Source organism: Manis pentadactyla, chromosome 3 (genome assembly GCF_030020395.1).
Source record: "Manis pentadactyla isolate mManPen7 chromosome 3, mManPen7.hap1, whole genome shotgun sequence".
NCBI classification, from domain to species: Eukaryota; Metazoa; Chordata; class Mammalia; order Pholidota; family Manidae; genus Manis; species Manis pentadactyla.
This window is the reverse complement of record NC_080021.1, coordinates 89,067,069-89,089,534: the sequence shown is the minus strand read 5'-3', so window position 1 is coordinate 89,089,534 and position 22,466 is coordinate 89,067,069. Positions and strand designations below refer to the sequence as shown.

At 38.9% G+C, this 22,466-nt stretch overlaps 1 protein-coding gene across 5 annotated transcripts in view; it reads left to right on the top strand.

Moving 5' to 3' along the window:
* Positions 1-22,466, top strand: part of SPIDR (scaffold protein involved in DNA repair) — a 453,159-nt gene that overhangs the window by 12,635 nt on the left and 418,058 nt on the right. For all 5 annotated transcript variants that reach the window (XM_036925470.2, XM_057498093.1, XM_057498094.1 and 2 more), the window contains exons 4-5: positions 10,394-10,573; positions 12,911-13,074. In XM_036925470.2, coding sequence (XP_036781365.2) covers positions 10,394-10,573; positions 12,911-13,074 — 344 coding nt within the window. The remainder of the gene's footprint in view (positions 1-10,393; positions 10,574-12,910; positions 13,075-22,466) is intronic.

The window sequence follows — 22,466 nt, the reverse complement described above, 5'->3', positions numbered from 1 at the left end:
CTGGAAAATGGGTAGAAGAATGTGTGTCTCATTGGGTTATTGTGGGCTTACAAATAAGAAAAAGCCTCAGTTCAAAGGCTTACACTTACTAGGTACTTATTTGATGGCAGCAATTGCTATTATGTCTGATTATGGCAAGAGCTGTGTTAGAGTGTACTCAAAGTTCTCAGAGTGGGAAAACTTTCTGTGAATGGGACTACATAAACCCTTTAAGCTATCTTATTATTTCACCAATATTTAAGAAGGCTCTTTTTATACAAATGAAAAATAAAATTTCCCCACTGTTGCTCTGGGAGGAGAGAATTCCCTGCTCCAGGCAAGTTTACTGTGAATTTGGTGAGACCAAATAAAGACTAGAGCAAATTGCGGGGCTTAAAAGGAGTCCATACCATATTTATTCTCATGGCAGTAGGCTTCAGTTTCTCCTGGCTCTCCTTCTAGGTTTCCCTCCTCCGCTTCTACTGCCCTCCTCCTCAGCTCTCTGCTCTTCCAACTCTGTCCTGTTCCTCACTTCCCCACTCCTAGCACCAGGAGGAACTCTGTGGGCAGGTCTCTGTGGTGACTAACAGTTGCCTGACTAATTACATACCAGAACAGAAGAGAGGAGAGAATGGGTGTCTTCTCTCCACTTCTCTAGGCTGGTAACTCCCATGACTGACCAGTAGCTCTGATGCTTGTAAACATCTTGCTGCCCATAAATATGCAAAGCAGGCTCCTTATGTATACAGTGGGAGATATTAAACCAGCAAGGATCCTGGCCATAATCTCTGTTTTCTCTACACCCAATTTAAAAGAATTCATAAAATGCTGTATTATAAAATAAATTGGCACACATCTTTTTGTAATACCATAATCTTATGTTGGAACTACACAGTTTAACTTCTCTTATTAGTGCCAAATGCTGTAATTTCAAAGATCTATTTAATTCCAGTTCCTAAACTGTCATAATATATTATATGGAGAAAATAGTATTTTCTTTTACAGATGTGGCTTATTTCTTTTTTTGGGGATTTTAAGTAAGTGTTGTTAAATTCAACTTGTACAGAAAAAGAAATATTAAACAAGCTGCTACCTTGTATTTAATTACCAAAGGATATTTGGGATGATTTCCCCGTGCTGGTACATATCTGACTCACTCTGCTGTACTTTTGACTCTAAAATGATCAGTCTATTCTGAAAGGCTGAAAGAGCTTCTTATTAGTATATCATTACTTTATTTACAGTACAAGCAGCTTCTTAAGGAAAGAAAGTATTGTTAATATTTTAACAAAAGCTTACAAATAGAAACTGATAGAAAAAGGGACTCAAGGCATTTCTCAGAACTGGTTCATTTTCAAAACAGTAACTTACAAAGTATTTGCTTAAAACAGGCTATAGCTCCAGGGGGAAGGGTGTTTCCAGCCCCCAGCAAATCCCCTATGAAACCAATGAAACCAAAATAAGTCAAGTTACTTTCCAGTTTTATTGCTCACAGTTTGCTGGAATTCACTAGCTAGGCCCTGCCCTGTCTATCTCCTCAGGCTGCTGCTCACTCTCTGCCCCAACCCCCACACTGTCTATTTTACACCCACCCCTTCTGGGAAAAACTCCATTGGCAGGTCCTTGGTGATTGGCAGATGTCAGACCAGCAGTGGTGGGGAGGAGAGAATGGCCCTACCTCTCCACTCCTTGCCCCAGAGGCCGCAGCAGTAAACACCTATTGATGTGTAAATGGACTAAGACCAGGCAGTAGATTCTGCAAATTCTGCAATTTATCCCACAACCCACCCCTCCAGAATTCTCACCTTACAATCTATGCACCCCCAATCTTCTGCAGTGGCTCCTGTGTGAGAAAACTGGAGTACTGCAACCAGACTAATAATGTACAATAACAACAGAAATACAGGTAGCAATAAAACCATGACAGTCCTCAAGCTTGAAGATCCAGCTGGGTTCAAAGTCCTTCTCAGATTAAGTTCATAGCTCACTCATTCCATAGGAAGCCAGGAGCTGAACCAGTAGGGAGCTCCGTGAAAGCTCAGCGAGCAGTAGCTGTAGCCAGGAGGCAGGTCCAGTTCACAAGGACTGTAGAAGAAAACCTTAAGGGTGTTAAGATACATGTTTTAATGACAATAGCATAGGCAAATCCTGTCCATTAGGTAGGATGCATGCAAGAGGGTGGTCCTGTGATAGGACAGTATAGGTAGGATGCATGCCAAAAGGGTTCCTGTGATGAGACAGTGCAGGTAGGGTGTGTGCCGAGGGTGGTTCTGTGACGGGACAGTGCAGGTAGGGTGCATGCTGAAAGTGGTCCTGTCCCCACCAAGGTGGGTCACTTGACCCTCCCCTCAATCAAACCTTAATACCTGATCATCATCTGGCAAGGGTCCAGGTGGGTTCTGCATGTCCTCCCCCCAGGAAGTCCTGCAGACACATGGGCCAGACATGGGGCTTTGCCTCCAGTTTCCATGTGTTGGACCTCATTGGCTGGAACTGCTGCTCTCCAGATCTAAGACAGCTCTAGCAAGACTCTTGGCCTGTCGATCAAGTTTTTCTTTCATGGCTTTGCCTTTATCAGATCAACCCATATCTAGATCCTGAGATCTTCATGGGGCCCTTTGAAACTCTTCTTTCAGTTGCAGACCATATTTCCTTCCATGCTCTTACTATTTCAACCTCCCCCAGCTCTCTATAGTACAAGTAATTGCACTTATGGGTTCCCCTATGTAGGGGGCAAGAGTAGCCACTAGGGGACCCAAAGAGAGATGGGGGAGGTGTATAGAGCACAAGATTTCTCCTCCGCATGGAGAACAACTCATCTGGGTCCTGAGGGTCCATATTGTAGATGATATTTTTCATGCCCAACTTCCATAACACCTGCTGGAGCTCTACATACTGCATACTGGTGTCTCCACCCTTCCCCAATTCTGGGGAGAGGCCCACTCCTCTAGGAGGCACTTTACCCTATACCCCCACTGGGAATCCCTTGGTGAAATCCCACCATCCACTGGGGTGTTCCCAAGTGTAGCCCCACCCTCCACAGGGGGTTCCCCGGGTGTCTCCTCACCATCCACAGAGGTGTTTCTATAGGGGCAGCCTGCCCAGACATCACACTTAAGAAGACAGATTTTGGGTTCCACCAGATCCTATTGACTCATGCCAGATGTAACTGGTTGGAAGGGTGTTCCCTGCCTAGGATGAATCCCCTGTGAAACCCGTTGAAAATGAAAAAAGTCAAGGGAAAGGATAGGTTGGAGAAATACACCTCCTCCAGCTGCTGCTTGTGCTGCGCTCTCACCGCCTCGAACTCTTTCTACTTCCTGCCCGCTCCTTCTTGAGAGAAACTCTATTGGCAGGTCCTTGGTGACTGACAGGCACCAGACCAATTATGTACCAGGAATAGAGGGGAGGAGAGAATGGCTGTTATCTCTCCACCCCTTGCCCTGCAGGCTGTGGGAGGCTGCAGCAGTAAACACGTATTGATAAGTAAATGGACTAAGGCCAGGCAGGAGATTCTGGAAGTTCTGCAATTTACTCCACAAAAATTTATTAACAAAATTTTTAGGGTGCAGGAGTAATATTTTTATAAGAGCTGGGAAGCAGATGTAAGGGAACATACTTTTGCAAAGTGTGCAAAAAAAGGTGTCTCTGTGTTTTTATTTCCTCATTTCTAGGGCACTGAGAGTCAGAGAAGGCTGGGAAGGGGAGGAAAGGGAGGAGATGGGAAGGAGTGAGAGAAGTGAGCAAATGAATGCTGCTAACAGGATCTTGCCAAATTGTCCAGGGGAGAAAGTAGAAGATAAAAACTTGTAATTAAGAGGCTGGAATGTTTATAGGTAGTGATTGTAGTGTTACTAGTGGAGATGTTACTGTTCTTCCTGGCACTGTGTCTTGAGGGTGATGATGAATGAAGCCCCAAAGAGTTGAGCCAACTGACAGGAATATGGAGCAACCAGCAAAACTTCTAATGAGGAGTGAACGAGTGGAAGGAAAAAAAGTTCCACTAATCAGGAGGGTCTCTAAGGGAGGTTGCTGCTAGAGTGGGAGTGTCTAAGGGTTTGTAAACTTCTTGAAAGGAGTAAGTCTACACAGTCTGCTGGGAGTTGTTGCTGAGATGAGATCGGAAAACTCCGTTTTTCCTCAGGCTGAATTTTCCAGTTGTCCAGGATGTGGCTTCTTGTTTATTGCGAAGCCTTAACCCTAGTTCCCTCCTGACTGCAGCTTACCGGGGCCTTGAGCTGTATCTGCTTGTGTCCCACTAACACCTGCCTCAGTAGGGACCAAGGGCAAGCTGCCCCAAGATGTGCCATTGTGACATGTAGATTAGTTTGAGCAGAAAACTATCAAGGCCCAAAAGACTTAGAAAGAAACTTTGACCTCCCACTGCCCAGCTGCATAAGAAGAATTTACATAAGAGGCTATCACCTCAGATAACTATATTATAATAAACTAGATATGGTGGCGGGGAGAGATGTGGCTAAGTCTATTAAAATTACTCTCTGTGCCCTTCCTCCCCTTTGTTTCTGTGTGACCCATCAAACATGTTTACCAAACATTTACTCTTTTCATATTCCTGTGAATTATTTCCCTTTTCCTTTGGAGTCTCAAGACTCCTGCACCCTTCTCCTTGGTTCAGGGTGATAGATTACGTCATTCTCCCTCATATCTTTGGAACCCATGTGTGTGGTTTCCATGAACATATGTAATTAAACCTCTTTTTTGTCCTCCTGTTAATCTGTCTCATGTTAATTTGGCTCTTAGATCAGCTAGAAGAACCTTGAGTGGTAGAGGAAATTTCTTCCTCCCCCACATCAGTTTCCTTATAAGGCAGAATTTTTTTATAAAGGTGTATTTACCAAACAAAATGAAAATATGAAATAAAAAGAAAATAGTGTTTAATTTTTTCCTGAAATACCCTGTAAAACATTTTTTTTGGAATCTTTGTTATTGTAGAGAAAATGGAAATCCATGCCAGGATTCCTTGTCCGGCTTTAATATCGCCCTCTGTACACCTGAAAGACCCTGCTTGCAGCAAGATGTTAAGTGGGAACAGAGTGGCTGGTCGGTCACAGGAGTACTGATCCAGGGTTGGGGTGGAGAGGAAACACCTATTCTTTTCTCTCCTCAGTTTCTGATACTAATTGGTCAGGCCCACCCACAGGGTTCCTCCTGGTGCTAGGGGTGGGGAAGCTGGGAGAACAGAACAGGAAAGAGTGAAGAAGGGAGGCCTAGAGGGAGAACCAGGAGAGAATGGAGGCTGGTGGAGGGAAGCCGTGGAGACCTGGTGTTAGTAGAGGATTAAGCCTGTGCTGGGGAGCAGGAGGGAGCAGTGCCAGAGCCATGAGAGACTGGGCTTCCTTAGTGATTGTACATAGCTGGGTAACTGCTGTGAGAATAAATGTGGTATGAACTGCTTTTAACACCCCCCCACCCCCCCCACCCCCCCCACCCCCCCCCACCCCCGGCAACTTGCTCTTGTCTTGGTCTCATCAAATTCATAGTGAACTTGCCTGGTGTGGGGAACCTCCTCCTACTGGAGCAACAGTTCCTGAGGTCAGAAGTCTGCTCCTTGAGAGGCATTACTAAATTTTTTTATTATTATTTGTTGAATTTTTCTCCCCATTGGGCCATCATTTTCTTAAAGGCAGACCTTTCTCTGTTGCTCATCTTTATATCGTAGATATATTAGTTTGCTAGGGCTGCCATAATATAGTACCACAAACTTGGTGGTTTGAGTAACAGAAACGTACCTCACTGTTGTGGAGGCAGTAAGTACAAAATGAAGATATGAGCAAGGGTTGATTCCTTTTAGGATCTGCTCCAGGCTTATTTCCTTGTCTTGCAGCTGGCCATCTTCTGTCTTCTTCTCCATGTGTTTCTTCACATGTTCTTCCTTCCCTGCATGACTATTTCTGTGTCCAAATTTCTCCTTATAAAGTTGTCTGTCAAAATGGTTTAGGTCCCACCCTAATGACCTCATTGTAACTTGATTACCTCTGTAAAGACCTCATCATCAAAGGTCACATTCTGAGATGGCTGGAGTTTAAAGCTTTAACATTTGCATGAATTTTGGGGAGACACAATTCAGCCCATATAACACTGGTTGATAACATAATTCCTGGCACTCAGGGGCACCCAGAGATTTTTATTAATATGTGGTAATTAGTCTCATAGTCTGGCTGATGTCCTTCCTTGACTTTCATTGAAATGGGCCTCAATTTCAAGAGTACCCTTTTCAGCAAATAAAATGAGTTACTGACTATAACTCCAGGGGGGAATCTTTCTCCCAACCTGGGGCAAATTACCTTTGAAACCAAAATCAGTCAAAGGAAGAAATAAAGTGGGAGATGCTCATTTATTGCCTACAAGCAGTTGTCCACTTCTGCTGACCCATGTATCTCTCACCAGTGAGCTGCAAAAAGGGCCTCACCAAACCTCTCTGGTTCATATATCATATATACCCTCACTCCCCCTCCCCCCCCTTGTAATCGCCTATTGCTATGGAGATGGATTACTTCTCTCCACCCCTTGGAACACCTATTAATATGGAGATGCACTAAGGCCAGGCAAGAGATTCTGGAAATATTGCAGTTTAACCCACACTGACTAACACATTTCTGGTAGTGGTTTTTCTTATGTAAATTTATAATTAAGTGCTTATAATTCATAGGTGTTTGAATTCCATGAATTCATTATATAATCTGAAAGTAGTGATAATTTCTTGTCTTAGTCCATCCAGGCTGCTGTAACAAAAATACCATAGACTGGGTGGCTTATAACAGCAGAAATTTATTTCTCAAAGTTTTGGAGTCTGGAAATATGGTGCATTTGGTGTCTGGTGGGGATTCACTTCCTGATTCATATACAGTGCCTTCTTGCTGTGTCCTTACATGGCAGAAGGATCCAGGAATCTCCCTGGGGTGGCTTTTATAGAGCACTAAGCCCATTCATGAGGGCTCCACCCTCATGACCTAATCACCTCCCAGAGGCCCCACCTCTTAATACCATTACATTGGAATTTAGGTTTCAACATGTGAATTTTGGGGAGACACAAGTGTGTCACATTCCATCTCTCCCTTTTTGATTTACTTTTTCAGGTGCATAATAATGAAAGATTGGTAATGTCTTATATATATATATATATATATTTTAAATTTAAGTATTATTAATATACAATCTTATATTGCTTTCAAATGTATATCACAGTGGTTCAACAGTCCCTGTGACCAACTTACATTGTGATTGTGAATTACTGTGCCCTTTTATATATACCCTTCCCCCTCCCCCATCCCCACTCCAGCCATTCCCCTTTGGTAACCACCAGTCACTTCTCAGTGTCTGTGAGTTTACTTGCTGTTTTGTTCCTTCTGTTTTGCTTCATTTTTATATTCCACGAATAAGTGAAATCATATGGTATTTGTCTTTCTACACCTGGGTAATGTCTTTTGGTAAGAACTCAGCTTAGCTTTATTAGTTATTTAAGTCAATATGGATTTGTAAGTTATTCTGAATAGTTAATTTTTAATTTTATATTTTGAAGGATAGACAGCTTTAGTAATTTTAGTTGTTCATGGCACAAAGTAAGTGTTCAGTAAATGTCTATTATTATTTCATGTTTCTGTGCCTTTATAAGTGCTGTTTTTCCAGACATTTTGTCCATCAATCCTCCTTTCTAGATTAACACAAAGTTGAACTGTAACTCTGGGCAAATAAAGTTTAAAACCTGTTTATTGCTTACAAACTGCAGTCTGGGGCCATCTATTTTTCCTGCTCTGGCAGAAGCAATCCAGCACTCCCCCTAATCTTTCAGGTTCAGATAAGGCCTCCTTCCCCCAGGTAATTACCCATTATATGGAGAAGAATGGCTCTCCACCCCTAAGGGATGCCTATTGATGTGCAGATGCACTAAAGCCAGGTGAGATATTCCGGAAATACTACGATTTTACCCACAGGAACATTCGCTTTTTTTGTGCCACCATTATTCCACAGCATTCATCTAATACATTTAATTTTTCTTTCGTGGTTAGTGTTGGTTTTCAGACCTTGAATTCCTTGAGCACAGGAGTTTTCTTATTTTTCTTGTTTCTTCAGTGTGTATTGTGTTCAGTATGTATTGAATGAAGCCATTCAACTTCTGAGCCTATTTCTTCGTCTGTAAAACTTAAATTAAAATATCTAATCTCTTAATCTCATAGTATATTTGCGATGTAATGAGTCATAAGAAATACATATTTGGTCATTCGTATGACCAAATATCTATTTCCCAGGTGTATTTGGGCTTCATCCACAGTTCCTAAAGATATTGCAGAATCTTAAATGTGAAATGGGTGTCTTGTCATGTTAATGAGAGACTTCTGGACCCTGCCCAAGTGTAGGGGCTGGAGGCTGAGGTAGCCATTAGCCAGTCATTTAGTCAATTTTGACTATGCATTGAAACACTCACAAAAAAACCCTGAGAAGAGCTTATCACTCTCTGCTCTCTTGGATCCTGCTTCTGTCAGAGTTTCTATGCTTGGGGAACCAGAACACCTCTGTGTGCCACTGAGCCAGACCCCAAGTTCCACTAAGATAGAAGCTCCTTTATTTTGGACCTTGCCCTATGCATCTCTTCGTCTGGCTGTTAACTTGTATCCTTTTTGGTATCCTTTATTAAAGTGGTAAACTTAAGTGTTTTCCTGAGTTCTGTGAGCTGCTCTAGCAAATTAACCAACCCTAAGGGGGAGGTTGTAGGAATCTCCAATCTGTAGCCAGTAGGTTAGAAGCACAGGGAACTGCCTGGGGCTTGTGACCAGAGTGTGGAATGGGTGGTGGAGGGCAGTCTTGTAGGATGGAGCCCTTAACTTGGGGAATCTGGTGGTATCCCCAGGCAGATAGTATCAGAATTGAGTTGTGTTCTTGGACACCCTGCTGGTAAAGTTAGAGAATTGCTTGGTGTTGTGTGTGGGGAAAGACCCCCCTCCCCCCCACACATTGAAATTGGGTTCAGGAACCTGAAAGGAGTTGAGCATATCCATCATAGTATTGAAATGGCTTAAAGGCTTTTTTAGTTTTAATGTAATTCAATTATTAATAGGACTAGAAAAATTGAATTTCATTAGGTGTATATTCCTATTTTGATCAATATCAGAAAACTTTCCTGTTGACTTCCAGTTCCACCAAGATGGAGTAGCACCATTCCTTTTAGGTTTCCTATGTATCAGAATGGCTAAAATAAAAAATAGTGACAACAACAAATGCTGCCAATGATATGGAGAAACTGTACCAGTTACATATTGTTTGTTGCACTGTGAAGTGGTACAGCCACTCTAGAAAACAGTTTGGCATTTTCTTTGAAGACTAACAATGCAGTTACCACACAACCCAGCAGTCACACTCTTACAGACATTTAATCCAGAGGATGAAAATTACATTCACATAAAATCCTGTACACAATGTTTATAGCAGCCTTATTTGTAATAGCCCCAACCTGGAATAACACCGATATCCCTTTGTGCGTGAGTGATTAAACTGTGCTACAACCATATCGTAGACTACTTCTAAGTAATAAACAGAAAGTAATGATATACACAACATGGATGAATGTCCCAGGAATTATGCTGAGTGAAAAAAGCCAATCCTAAAAGGCTACATAGTATGATTCTGTTTGTCATTCTTGAGACAACAAACTTATAGAAGTGCAAAACTGATCAGTGGTTGCCAGGGGTTAGGAATTAGTGTCGGGAGGAGAGGAGACAATGATGTGGCTTCATAAAGGTAATATATCTTCATGGTGATGGAATTGTTCTGTATCTTGAAGGATTGAATATCAGCATTCTGGTTGTGGTGATGTACTATAGTTTGCGAATTGTTACCATTGGAGAACTGGGTGAAGCATAGAAGGCCTCTTTCTATTATTTCTTAAAACTGTATGTGAATATATTATCTCTAAATAAATTTAATTAAATAAAAACAGTTTGCTGTTAAGTATTTTAAGCACACAGTTGCTACCAGGGCTCTTAGAATGACAGAGGAGGCACACAGAAGCATTCCTGTATAAGTATTGCTTTTATGGTATGTTTTATGTTCCTTTTTTTCCTTTGTTTTCATCAAATATTCCAGGAAGTTATAGCTGTATAATTATTTCAAGGTTATTTTTTTGAGTCTTCATTTGTACTCCTGTCATTTTCCTTGTCTTTTATAACTTACCTCAATCAGTTCTACTTATTTTTCTTCTAATTTGGGTTTAATTCCAAGAATTTTACCCAGGCTGCATCTAGAACTTTAGGCAGGAATATTGGACATAAGATATTGCTTCCACTATCATAAGAATTCTGTGGGTGCTTGTGACTTTGGCTAAATAACTTTCATAAAATCTCATTTTGAAGAATAACTGTATCAGTTGATCATGTTTATAAATTTTCTTTTTCTTTAACAGAAGCTATCACATCTAAGGGTACCAGTGGTCTTACAGATATAACTTGGAGTTCCAGTGGAAGTGATCTATCAGATGAAGACAAAACAATTTTGAAATCACAGAGAGATGATGAACATGGTTCTAAAATAGACAGGTTTTGTGACAGGAATACTTTATGTCCAGAAGATGGGGCCAGTGAAGGTAAACTGATAATTTTGTAAGAAATTGGTTTCTGTTATATATTAGGCTCAATATTGGAAAAAACTTATATTCCTTTTCTAATACTTACCATTGATGATGATCTTACTGAGTCTCAGCCTCTTTGCTAAGCCTTTTAGAAACATTTTCTCTTTTAGTATTTCTGACAACACTAAGAGATAGGTATTGACAGTATTATTTTTATGGTTAACAACTTAAGCTTGAACGTGTTATAATTGGTTGATAACCCACTTTGGGTCTCTTTGACAACAAAACCACCTCTCTCAACTACACAGATTGCTGTATCTGTACTGCCTCCTTGCTAACCTGGGAATACTGTGACAGTCAGTGTGTGGTAGAAGTGTAACTTACTAACAAGTTTCTGTTTTGATGGTATTTTTTTTTATTGTGTTTTTGACAGTTTAAAATAGGATTTATCTAGACTAATAAAGAGAAGAAACTCTTGGTTGCTATAGGGGAGGGGTGTGTGGGAATGGATTTCACAGGTGAAGGGGATTAAGAGGTACAAATGTTACAGGGATGTAATGTCCACCATAGGGAATATAGTCAGTAATATTATTACTTTGTATAGTGACAGATGGTGACTACACTTACCATGGTGATTACTCCTACGATGATGTATCACAGCCAAAACCAGGAAGACCTTTCATTGGGTCACAGTGATTTTATGAAGCAGCAAGACAATTACTGTTAGACTAAAATTTGCATTTCATAGATGAATGAATGAACAAATGTTACAGGAATTGATAGGATACTGCTGCAGTGTCAGGAGCACAGAGGGCACTTGTGCTCCACCTTGGGCACCTGTGGCTTCCTGCTGTGATGCTCAGCAGCCTGGAGAATTATGTGTTGCCTTGCCTGACTTCCATGAGTAAATGTGATGTTAGATGTGGGAAATAAATACCATTACATATTGTTTCTCTCAGACTGCTCTGAGCTCCAGTTTTTTGTAATCATGCGGTGGAACATGTAATCTATAACAGCAGTGTCAGATTAAAGATGACTTATTTGTTTACTTTATCCCATACTTTAAAACTTAACTTTGAAGTTTTCCTTTCTTTGTTTGTGTATGGTTTTTATTTTGAATTCCCTTCAGATATTAAAGCCAGTAAGTTGTTTTATTTAATTGAAGTATAGTTGATACACAATATTATTGGTTTCAGGTGTACAATATAGTAATTCAGCAGTTATCTACATTATTAAATGTTCACCCCAATCAGTGTAGTTACTATGTCAACATAAAAAGATATTGCAATATTATTGACTGTGATTATTAGTATAGTGTATTATTATTATATATTATAATTATTATTGACTATGCTATACTTCCGTCCTGGTGGCTAGTATATAATTGCAGTTTTGTGCCTCTTTATCCTCCTCACCTGTTTTACACCTCTCCTCCCATGGCATCTACCAGCCTCTTTTCTGTGCCTGTGAATCTGTTTCTGTTTTGTTTGTGTGTTTTGTTTATTAGATTCTAGAAATAAGTGAAATCATACAGGTTTTATCTTTCTCTGCCTGGCTTAATTTCATTTAACATGAAGCCAGGAAGTCTCTTTTATTTTTAACATTACTTCTATCTGTAAGTGAGATTGTTGCTGTCAGACCTCTGAAGTAGGGCCAAGAACACTGACTAGCCCTCTGAGTTGTTGAGGAGCTATGAGGGGGTACTGGGCACTGTACAGTAGGAAAGGTTTATATTATATGCCATACCTCAAGAGATTAATTTATTCTTAATAACTTCTTTTATTTCTTTAGGTACCGCACATTACAGTCTGCATTTTTGGTTGTCTAATATATGAGAATAATTTAACTTTGAAATTAAAATTTTACCGAAGTAACATCTAGATAATAATGATTACAAAGTAAAGTAAAACTTAAATTTAGTTCTTTAATAAAATTAAAGATTAAAAAAGATTAAATAAGCTATGGGTCAACTATGCAATGAAATACTAGATTATAGAAAAGAATGAGGCTGCTCCCTGTTTACTGATGTGGGAAAACCTCTCAGTTAATTAAAAAAAAAATTAAGGGGTATCAGAATGAAAAAATCACCCAGTATATTTTATATTCTTGAACATGCTGAAGAAACTCTAGAAGGATACAAAAACAATTATAAAAGTAGTTATCTGATAATTGGGTGGTGGTAAGGGTTGGGAGATTGGATGACAAGAAAAGAGCAGAATAACACTATTCGCTGTCTTTTAATATGTTTAAAAAATTATTGTGCAACATGGATCTTTTTTAACTACTGAGAATAAAACAATAGATTTGAAAATATTAAGGATATGTAAAATTGTTAAAAATTGCATTTTTTAGATGAACTACAGTTGATTGACTGGGAGATTGACAGTGACAGCAAAGATACTAATGAATGCAGGGAATTTGAAGGCAGTGAGAGTGCTGTGGAAATATCAGACTGTGTTTCAGCTGCAAGCAGTCATTCTTTGACAAGTGAAGAGAGGCTATCTGAGCTTCCTAAGGTGAGACCCAGTTGCTTCAAAATTTTTCATTGTGTAATGGCATCTGTTAATCATAGCCTTTTATTGTTTTGTTTTTAACTCCTTGCTTGGAGATAACCACTCTTGACTCTTAGTGGATTCTTTTTTTACCTCCTCATCTCTAAACACCATGCTTGTTGTGTACCTCCAAATATAGATAGCACTGAGTCCTCTTCTCCTTGCCCACTCCCCACCACCTGCTATGCATTGACCTTTCTCATCCTTTCATTCTCCCAGGACAGGTATATCATAGTTTGGTTAGATTTGTATTCAATATTACATAATTGACAAGAAATAATACTCATAACCAAGGCAAATATTAATTATTATTTTTCCTTCACATTTTGTTTACCTTGAAGTTAATTATTTGGGGTTTTTGTTTGCCTAATTTTATTTATCATTAATGAAATACTTATTTTTCACCATTGTTTAGTGCTTCTGTTAGGATTTTCAGACATAACAGGCATTCTGTCAGTTTTGTTTTCTTGGAGAACTCTTTTTGACAACCTCTGAGCTTCTCCAGTTTGAACTAGGTGTCCTCTCTGTTTTGTGGACGTTGGCACCCTTAGATTTCCTTTCACCATCTTCCTGGGAATTCCCTTCATCTCTCATCTAGCCGGAGCAACTTTATCCTGGATTCCATGTCTTCCTCTGTCTTGGTTTAACTCATTTGATTGAGCACATCTTCCAGTAGGTTCCAAAAAGGGATTTATGGAAGATAAGGTTTTGAGTCTTGGTGTGGCAGGAGATGCATTTATCACACTTTGATATGAGTTTGAAAATTTATATAGAGTTTTAGGTTGGAAATAATTTTTCTTCAGAATTTTGAAGGCATTGCTTGTCTTCCAGTCGACCAGAATTGCTGTCAAAAAGCTTGAAGCTACGTTCATTCTTGCTCTTTTAGGATTTTTTTTCTTTATCACTTGTTTTAAGTAGTTTGATTATGATATGTCAAGGTATGATTTTTTGGTAGGAGTTTATCAAGCTTCTTGGATCTGTGGTATGTCAGGGGTCCCCTAGCTGAGTGGTAGGTTCAGTAATTTGCTAGGAAGACACTGAGAACTTAGCATTCAGTCAAAATCATGGCTTTGATTTATGACACTGAAAAGATGCAAGGCAAAATCAGCTAGAGTCCTTTTCCAGAGGAGTTACACAGGTTATGCTTAATTGCTCCAGCAATGAGTTTTGACATCATGTATAAAGTGTTGTCTGCCAGGGGATCTCATTAGTCACTCAGTGCCCAAGGTTTTTAATTGGGGGTTGGTAATGTAGACACTCTTCTGCCTAAGTACCAGACTTTCAGATTTCAAGAAGGAAAATATGTACTAAGCATAAACCACTAGTTTGCACAGTCTTGGCACAGGAAGCCACTCTGATTATTTAAGGAATGGTGGGAACGCTCCTGAAATTTGAGTTCCCAGAGGTAGGCAAGGACCAACATTTCTTTGCAAGGATACCCATCTGAGATCAGCTGTGGTAACTCTATTCACATTGGGTTTAAAGTTTTCATCATATTTAGGAAGTTTTTTGCTTTTATTCAATGTTCTTTTCTGACTTCAATTTTGCTTTCCTTCTGGGACTCCAATTATATGTATGTTAATTAGGCTGCTTAATGTTGTCATGGACCATTGATACTGTGTTCACTTTTTCCCTGTTTCTTTTGAATGGTTTCAGTTGCTGTATTTCAAGTTCAGTAATCTTCTGCAGTGTCTAATCTGCTGTTAATACTATCTAGTGTATTTGACATTTATAAAAGTTTGTATGAATCTTTTTATACTGTACATCTCTCCTTAGCATTGTATTTTCTTCTGTGTTTTGAACATAAAGAGTATATTTACAGTAGTTGTCTTACCGGCTTCTTCTGTAAATCTATCATCTGTGTCATTTCTGTATCTATTTCTATTGATTAATATTTCTCTTCATTATAGGCTGTATTTTCCTGTGTTTTGCCTGGAAATTTTTGAGTGGATACCAGACATTAAGAATCTTATGTTGTTGGGTGGTGGATTTTTTAAAGTTTCTTTAAATACTTTTGGGCTTTGTTTTGGGGTGTAGTTACTTGGAAATAGTTTTATCCTGTTGGGTGTTGCTTTATGGTTTATGAATCTGAAGAAGTGTCCAGTCTGTGTCCCACTATTGAAGAAGACCTTCCTGAGTATTCTATATAATGCTCTGAATTAATGTTTTTTTTCTGTTTGGCTAGCAGGAACAGCTACTGTTGCATGATCCTGTATGAGCACTGGGCACTGTTCTTCTAGTGCTTCCAGATTGTTCTTTCCCTAGTCTAGGGTAGTTTCTTTATATGCACAATTGATCAGTACTCTGCTGAATACTTGAGGGGGATTTCTGGGATTTTCTCTTAAGCTCTGGCTTTTCTGGTGCTCTGTCGCATGAGCTCTAGGTACTTTTGTCTCCCTGGGCTCTCTGCTCTGTTTTTTCAACTCAGGGAACCCACTGGGCTCCACCTCAGTTCCCTTTCTTACTGTGTGGTTTGGATATCAAAATAAGCTGGGGCATTGGAGAAATCAAATCTTTGTTTCCTGGGATTAGCATTCTTCTTGCCTGATGTCCAGTGTCTGGAAAAGCATTGTTTCTTGTATTTTGTCTGGATTTTTTTCTTTTTTGGTAGCTCAGATTCCATCTTTGCCACTTTCCTGATCTTTTCAACACATGAAAAGATGCTCATTGTTACTAGTTGTCAGAGAGATGCAAATCTAAACCATAATGAGATACTTCATACCCATTATGATGGGTATTCTCCATAAATGGAAAAAATTGTTGCAGATATGGAGAAATTGGAACCCTTATGCATTGCTGGTGGGAAAATAAAATGATGCATCTGTTGTGGAAAATAGTTTGGTGATTTCTCAAAGTGTTAAATATAGAATTACCATATGATCCAGCAATTCTGCTTCTGTATATATACCCAAAATAATTGAAAGCAGGGTCCCAAACAGTTATGTGCTTATATAAATATTGTACATTGATGTTCACAGTAGGATTATTCACAATGGCCATTTAATGGTAGAAACAACCCGAATGTCCATCAACAGATAAATAAACAAAATGTAACCCCCACCATACACACAATGGATTATTATTCAGTCTAAAAAAGGAATGAAGTTCTGGTACATTGTACAATATTGAAGAACCTTGAAAACATTATACTAATAAGTAAAATAAGCCAGACACAAAAGGACAAATACTGTATGATTCAATTTATACGTAGTACCTAGAAGAGGCAAATATATAGAGACAGAAGGTAGAATAGAGATTACCAGGGGCTGAGGAGTAAGAGGAGTTATCATTTAAACGTTTATAGAGTTTCTATCTGGGATGATGAAAAAGTTGGAGAAATGGATAGTGCTGGTGGTTGTATGACATGAATGTGCTTAACACCATTGAGGTGTACATCTAAAAATGGTTACTATGATAAATATCACCAAAATAAAAAATGAAAAAAAAAAACCTATGTATATCTATATTTTAGAATATATTTCTACCATTAAACTACATGTTTTTGAGGACTTCTTATTGTTGATATGGTAAAAATTTCATGAGAAAATACTAAATGACAAAAGCAAAATACCATGTAGTAAAACCTGAATTCAGGGGTCCCAAAGGGTCACTGAGAGTCCTGAGATTGTGGAACTCTATGGATGAAATGTAACCAGATTGGAAAGTATTGTGCCATGACCTAAGTTTATGTGGACATTTCAATATACAGATTGGACTAGTAGCCCTTTCCTTCTATGAACTTCTTCAGTGGAAGAGAAGACTTCTGTGATAGCATGGTCTTGCTTCTTATTGTCACACTGTACTGAAACATGCTGCTTAAATTTTTTTCTCAATATTTACTTATTGTGGTGGTTGCTTCAGTGGCTGAACCACTTCTTACTTTGTGTTCCTAGCTTTTTATAGCACCTAATTTCTACTGAGAAAGGTGGGATTCCTGTGCATAGCTTCATACCACAGGTTGCCTGTCTTTATAATTTTTAAGTTCTGTTATTTTATGAACTTACTGGTTTTTCATTTTCATAGCTTTTGCCAGAGGGCTGGCCTTTGTCAGTGTTGCACAGAGTAGCTAAAACTTGGATAGAAATTACAAAACAGAGATTTTGGTGTGACTAGAGGAGCTAGGAAGTTAGAGAATGTAAAATAGAGCCACTCAGAGGAAGGTGCCCCAAATTCTGCATATAGATCTTTTTTTTTTTTTGTCATGGGATTTCTGGGAAAGTTTCTTTCTTTCTTTTAAAAAATTTTTTTTATTAAGGTATTATTGATATACACTCTTCTGAAGGTTTCACATGAAAGAACAATGTGGTTACCACATTCACCCATATTATCAAGTCCCCACCCATACCCCAATGCAGGCACTGTCCATCAGTGTAGTAAGATATCACAGATTCACTGTTTGCCTTCTCTGTGCTACACTGTTTTCCCTGTGACCCCCCACACCACGTGTACTAAACATAATACCCCTCAATCCCCTTCTACCTCCCTGCCCACCCACTTTCCCACACCACTCCCCTTTGGTAACCATGAGTCCCTTCTTGGAGTCTGTGATTCTGCTGCTATTTTGTTCCTTCAGTTTTGCTTCATTGTTATACTCCACAAATGAGGGAAATCATTTGGCACTTGTCATTCTCCGCCTAGCACTGAGCATAATGTCCTCTAGCTCCATCCATGTTGTTCCAAATGGGAGGATTTGTTTCTTATGGCTGAATAGTATTCCACTGTGTATATGTACCACATCTTCTTTATCCATTCATCTAGTGATAGACACTTAGGTTGTTTCCATATCTTGGCTACTGTAAATAGTGCTACGATAAACATAGGGGTGCATATGTCTTTTTGAGTCTGAGAAGTTGTATTCTTTGGGTAAATTCCAAGGAGTGGGATTCCCGGGTCAAATGGTATTTCTATTTTTAGTTTTTTGAGAAACCTCCATATTGCTTCCCACAGTGGTTGAACTAGTTTACATTCCCACCAGCAGTGTAGGAGGGTTCCCCTTTCTCTGCATCCTCGCCAGCATTTGTTGTTCTTAGTCTTTTTGATGCTGGCCACCGTTACTGGTGTGAGGTGATATCTCGTTATGGTTTTAATTTGCATTTCCCTGATGATTAGTGACATGGAGCATCTTTTCATGTGTCTGTTGGCCATCTGAATTTCTTCTTTGGAGAATTGTCTCTTCATATCCTCTGCCCGTTTTTTGATTGGGTTATTTGCTTTCTGGGTGTTGAGGCATGTGAGTATGTGAGTTCTTTATTTATTTTGGATGTTAACCCCTTGTCGGATATGTCATTTACAAATATATTCTCCCATACTGTAGGATGACTTTTTGTTCTGAGCATGGTGTCCTTTGCCATACAGAAACTTTTTAGTGTGATGTAGTCCCATGAGTTCATTTTTTCTTTTCTTTCCCTTGCTCGAGGAGATGCGTTCAGGAAGAAGGTGCTCATGCTTATATTCAGGAGATTTTTGCCTCTGTTGTCTTCTAAGAGGTTTATGGTTTCATGACTTACATTCAGGTCTTTGATCCATTTTGAGTTTACTTTTGTGTATAGGATTAAACAGTAATCTAGTTTCATTCTCTTGCATGTAGTCGTCCAGTTTTGCCAGCACCAGCTATCGAAGAGGCTGTCGTTTCCCTATTGTATGTCCATGGCTCCTTATCATATATTAATGGACCATATATACTTGGGTTTATATCAGGGCTTGCTAGTCTGTTCCATTGGTCTATGGATCTGTTCTTGTGCCAGTACCAAATTGTCTTGGTTACTGTGGCTTTGTAGTAGAGCTTGAAGTTGGGGAGCATAATCCCCCCAGCTTTATTCTTCCTTCTTAAGATGGCTTTGGTTATTTGGAGTTTTTTGTGGTTCGATATGAATTTTAGAACTATTTTCTCCAGTTCGTTGAAGAATGCTGTTGGTATTTTGATAGGAATGGCACTGATCTGTAGATTGCTTTAGACAGGATGGCCATTTTGACAATATTAATTCCTCCTATCCAGAATCATGGGATGTGTTTCCATTTATTGGTATCTTCTTTAATTTCTGTCACGAGTGTCTTGTTGTTTTCAGAGTATAGGTCTTTCACTTCCTCGGTTAGGGTCTGCATATAAATCTTACAAGCTAAAAGAACTAAGCAGATTTCTGTAGCTGTCCACCACAAGGGAGAAAGATTTGGAGAGTGAATATAGCCAAGCTAACTGCCTCCTAAGCAAAAAAGTAAATAGTCTTCAGAAGATCAAAATAGAATTCAGAGTAAAATGTATCATTCAGAGTGTCCAGGGTATAATCCACGTTTTTTAGACATACATATATACACATACACAAACATAGAAAAGGGAGTAAATTAAGATGGGCCCTGATATGACTCATGTATTAGAATTTCAGGGACATAAAGGAAAATACACATATAATAAATGGAGAGACAAAAAACTCAACATAAAAATAGAAGCTAAAAAAATAGCTACATAAAAATTCTATAATTAAATGTACAATATTTGGAATAAAAAATCATTAGATGAGATTAGAAAATTGGGAAAAGAATAGTCAGTGAACTTAAGAGATCAGTAGAAATTACTCATTCTGAAAAAGTGGAAAAGGATATTTCAGAAAATGAAGCTATCCTTGAAGACTGATAGGATAATATGAAAAGGTCCATCAACATGTTTGAAGGAATCCTGTAAGAATAGAAGAAGAGAAATTGGGGTATTTCTGCATAAATTTGAACAAAACTTGTTGGGGAAATAATGGCAGAAAATTTCCCCAAATTGTTAAAATGCATAAACTTACATATTCAAGAAGTAAGTGAACTCTAAACAAGATATGTAGGAGAAAATCACACTTAGACACATCATGCTCACACTGCTTATAATGATAGATAAAGAAAAAATCTTGAAAGCACCCTGAGAAATGATGTGATAAGTAATAGCTGACTGCTTATCAGAAACCGTGTAGACTAACAGGCTACAGAACACCTTTCAAATGCCAAAAAATCAAAAGTCAACCCAGAATTATAAAATCAGAGAAAGTCCTTCAGGGAAGAAAGCAAAATTATATATATAAAAAACATGTAGTATATGTAATATAGTTTTTTATTTTTATTTTTGAATATTTGGGTTGTTTCCAAGTTATTTTTATTTATTTATTTTAAAAATTATTTGTTATCATTAATCTACAATTACATGAAGAACATTATGTTTACTAGGCTCCCCCCTTCACCAAGTCCACCCCATACACCCCTTTACAGTTACTGTCCATCAGCATAGTGAGATGCTGTAAAATCACTACTTGTCTTCACTGTGTTGCACAGTCCTCCCCATGCCTTCCACTACATTGTACATGCTAATCATAATGTCCCCCTTTTTTCCCCCCCGCCCCCTTATCCCTCCCTTCCCACCTATCCTCCCTAGTCCCTTTACCTTTGGTAACTGTTAGTCCATTCTTGGGTTCTGTGATTCTGGTGCTGTTTTGTTCCTTCAGTTTTTCTTTGTTCTTATACTCCACATATGAGTGAAATCATTTGATACTTGTCTTTCTCCACCTGGCTTATTTCACTGAGCATAATACTCTCTAGCTCCATCCATGTTTTTGCAAATGGTAGGATTTGTTTTCGTCTTATGGCTGAATAATATTCCACTGTGTATATGTACCACACCTTCTTTATCCATTCATCTATAGATGGACACTTAGGTTGCTTCCATTTCTTGGCTATTGTAAATAGTGCTGCGATAAACATAGGGGTGCATCTGTCTTTTTCAAACTGGGCTGCTACATTCTTAGGGTAAATTCCTAGAAGTGGAATTCCTGGGTCAAATGGTATTTCTATTTTCAGCATTTTGAGGAATGTCCATACTGCTTAACACACTAATTTACCTTCCCTCCAGCAGTGTAGAATGGTTCCCCTTTCTCCACAACCTCGCCAACATTTGTTGTTGTTTGACTTTTGGATGGTGGCAATCCTTACTGGTGTGAGGTGATATCTCATTGTGGTTTTAATTTGCATTTCTCTAATGACTAGCGGTGTGGAGCATCTTTTCATGTGTCTGTTGGCCATCTGAATTTCTTCTTTGGAGAACTGTCTACTCAGTTCCTCTGCCCGTTTTTTAATTGTATTATTTGCTTTTTGTTTGTTGAGGTGCATGAGCTCTTTATATATTTTAGATGTCAACCCTTTATCAGATCTGTCATTTATGAATATATTCTTCCATACTGTAGGGTACCTTTTTGTTCTATTGATGGTGTCCTTTGCTGTACAGAGGCTTATCAGCTTGATATAGTCCCACGTGTTCATTTTGCTTTTGTTTCCCTTGCCCGGGGAGATTTGTTCATGAAGAAGTTGCTCATGTTTATTCCAAGAGATTTTTGCCTATGTTTTTTTCTACGAGTTTTATGGTTTCATGATTTACATTCAAGTCTTTGATCCATTTTGAATTTACTTCTGTGTATGGCGTTAGATAGAGATCCAGTTTCATTCTCTTACATGTAGCTGTTCAGTATTGCCAGCACCATCTGTTGAAGAGACTGTCATTTCCCCATTGTATGTCCATGGCTCCTTTATCATATATTAATTGACCATAAATGTTTGGGTTAATATCTGGGGTCTCTGTTCTTTTCCACTGGTCTGTGGCTCTGTTCTTGTGCCAGTACCAAACTGTCTTGATTACTGTGACTTTGTAGTAGAGCTTGAAGTTGGGGAGCGAGATCCCCCCCCACTTATTCTTCCTTCTCAGCATTGCTTTGGCTATTCAGGGTCTTTGGTGTTTATATATGTATTTTTGAACTATTTGTTCTAGTTTGTTGAAGAATGTTGTTGGTAATTTGATAGGGATTGCATCAAATCTGTATATTGCTTTGGGCAGGCTGGCCATTTTGACAATATTAATTCTTCCTAGCCACGAGCATGGGATGAGTGTCCATTTGTTAGTGTCCTCTTTAATTTCTCTTAAGAGTGCCTTACAGTTTTTAGGGTGTAGGTCTTTCCCTTCCTTGGTAAGGTTTATTCCTAAGTATTTTATTCATTTTGATGCAATTGTGAATGGAATTGTTTTCCTGATTTCTCTTTCTATTAGTTCATTGTTAGTGTATAGGAAAGCCACAGATTTCTGTGTGTTAATTTTGTATCCTGCAACTTTGCTGTATTCTTTTATGAGTTCTAGTAGTTTTGGAGTGGAGTCTTTAGGGTTTTTTATGTACAGTATCATGTCATCTGCAAATAGTGACAGGTTAACTTCTTCTTTACCAATTTGGATATGTTGTATTTCTTTGTTTTGTCTAATTGCCATGGCTAGGACCTCCAGTACTATGCTGAATAACAGTGGGGAGAGTGGGCATCCCTGTCTTGTTCCCGATCTCAGAGGAAAAGCT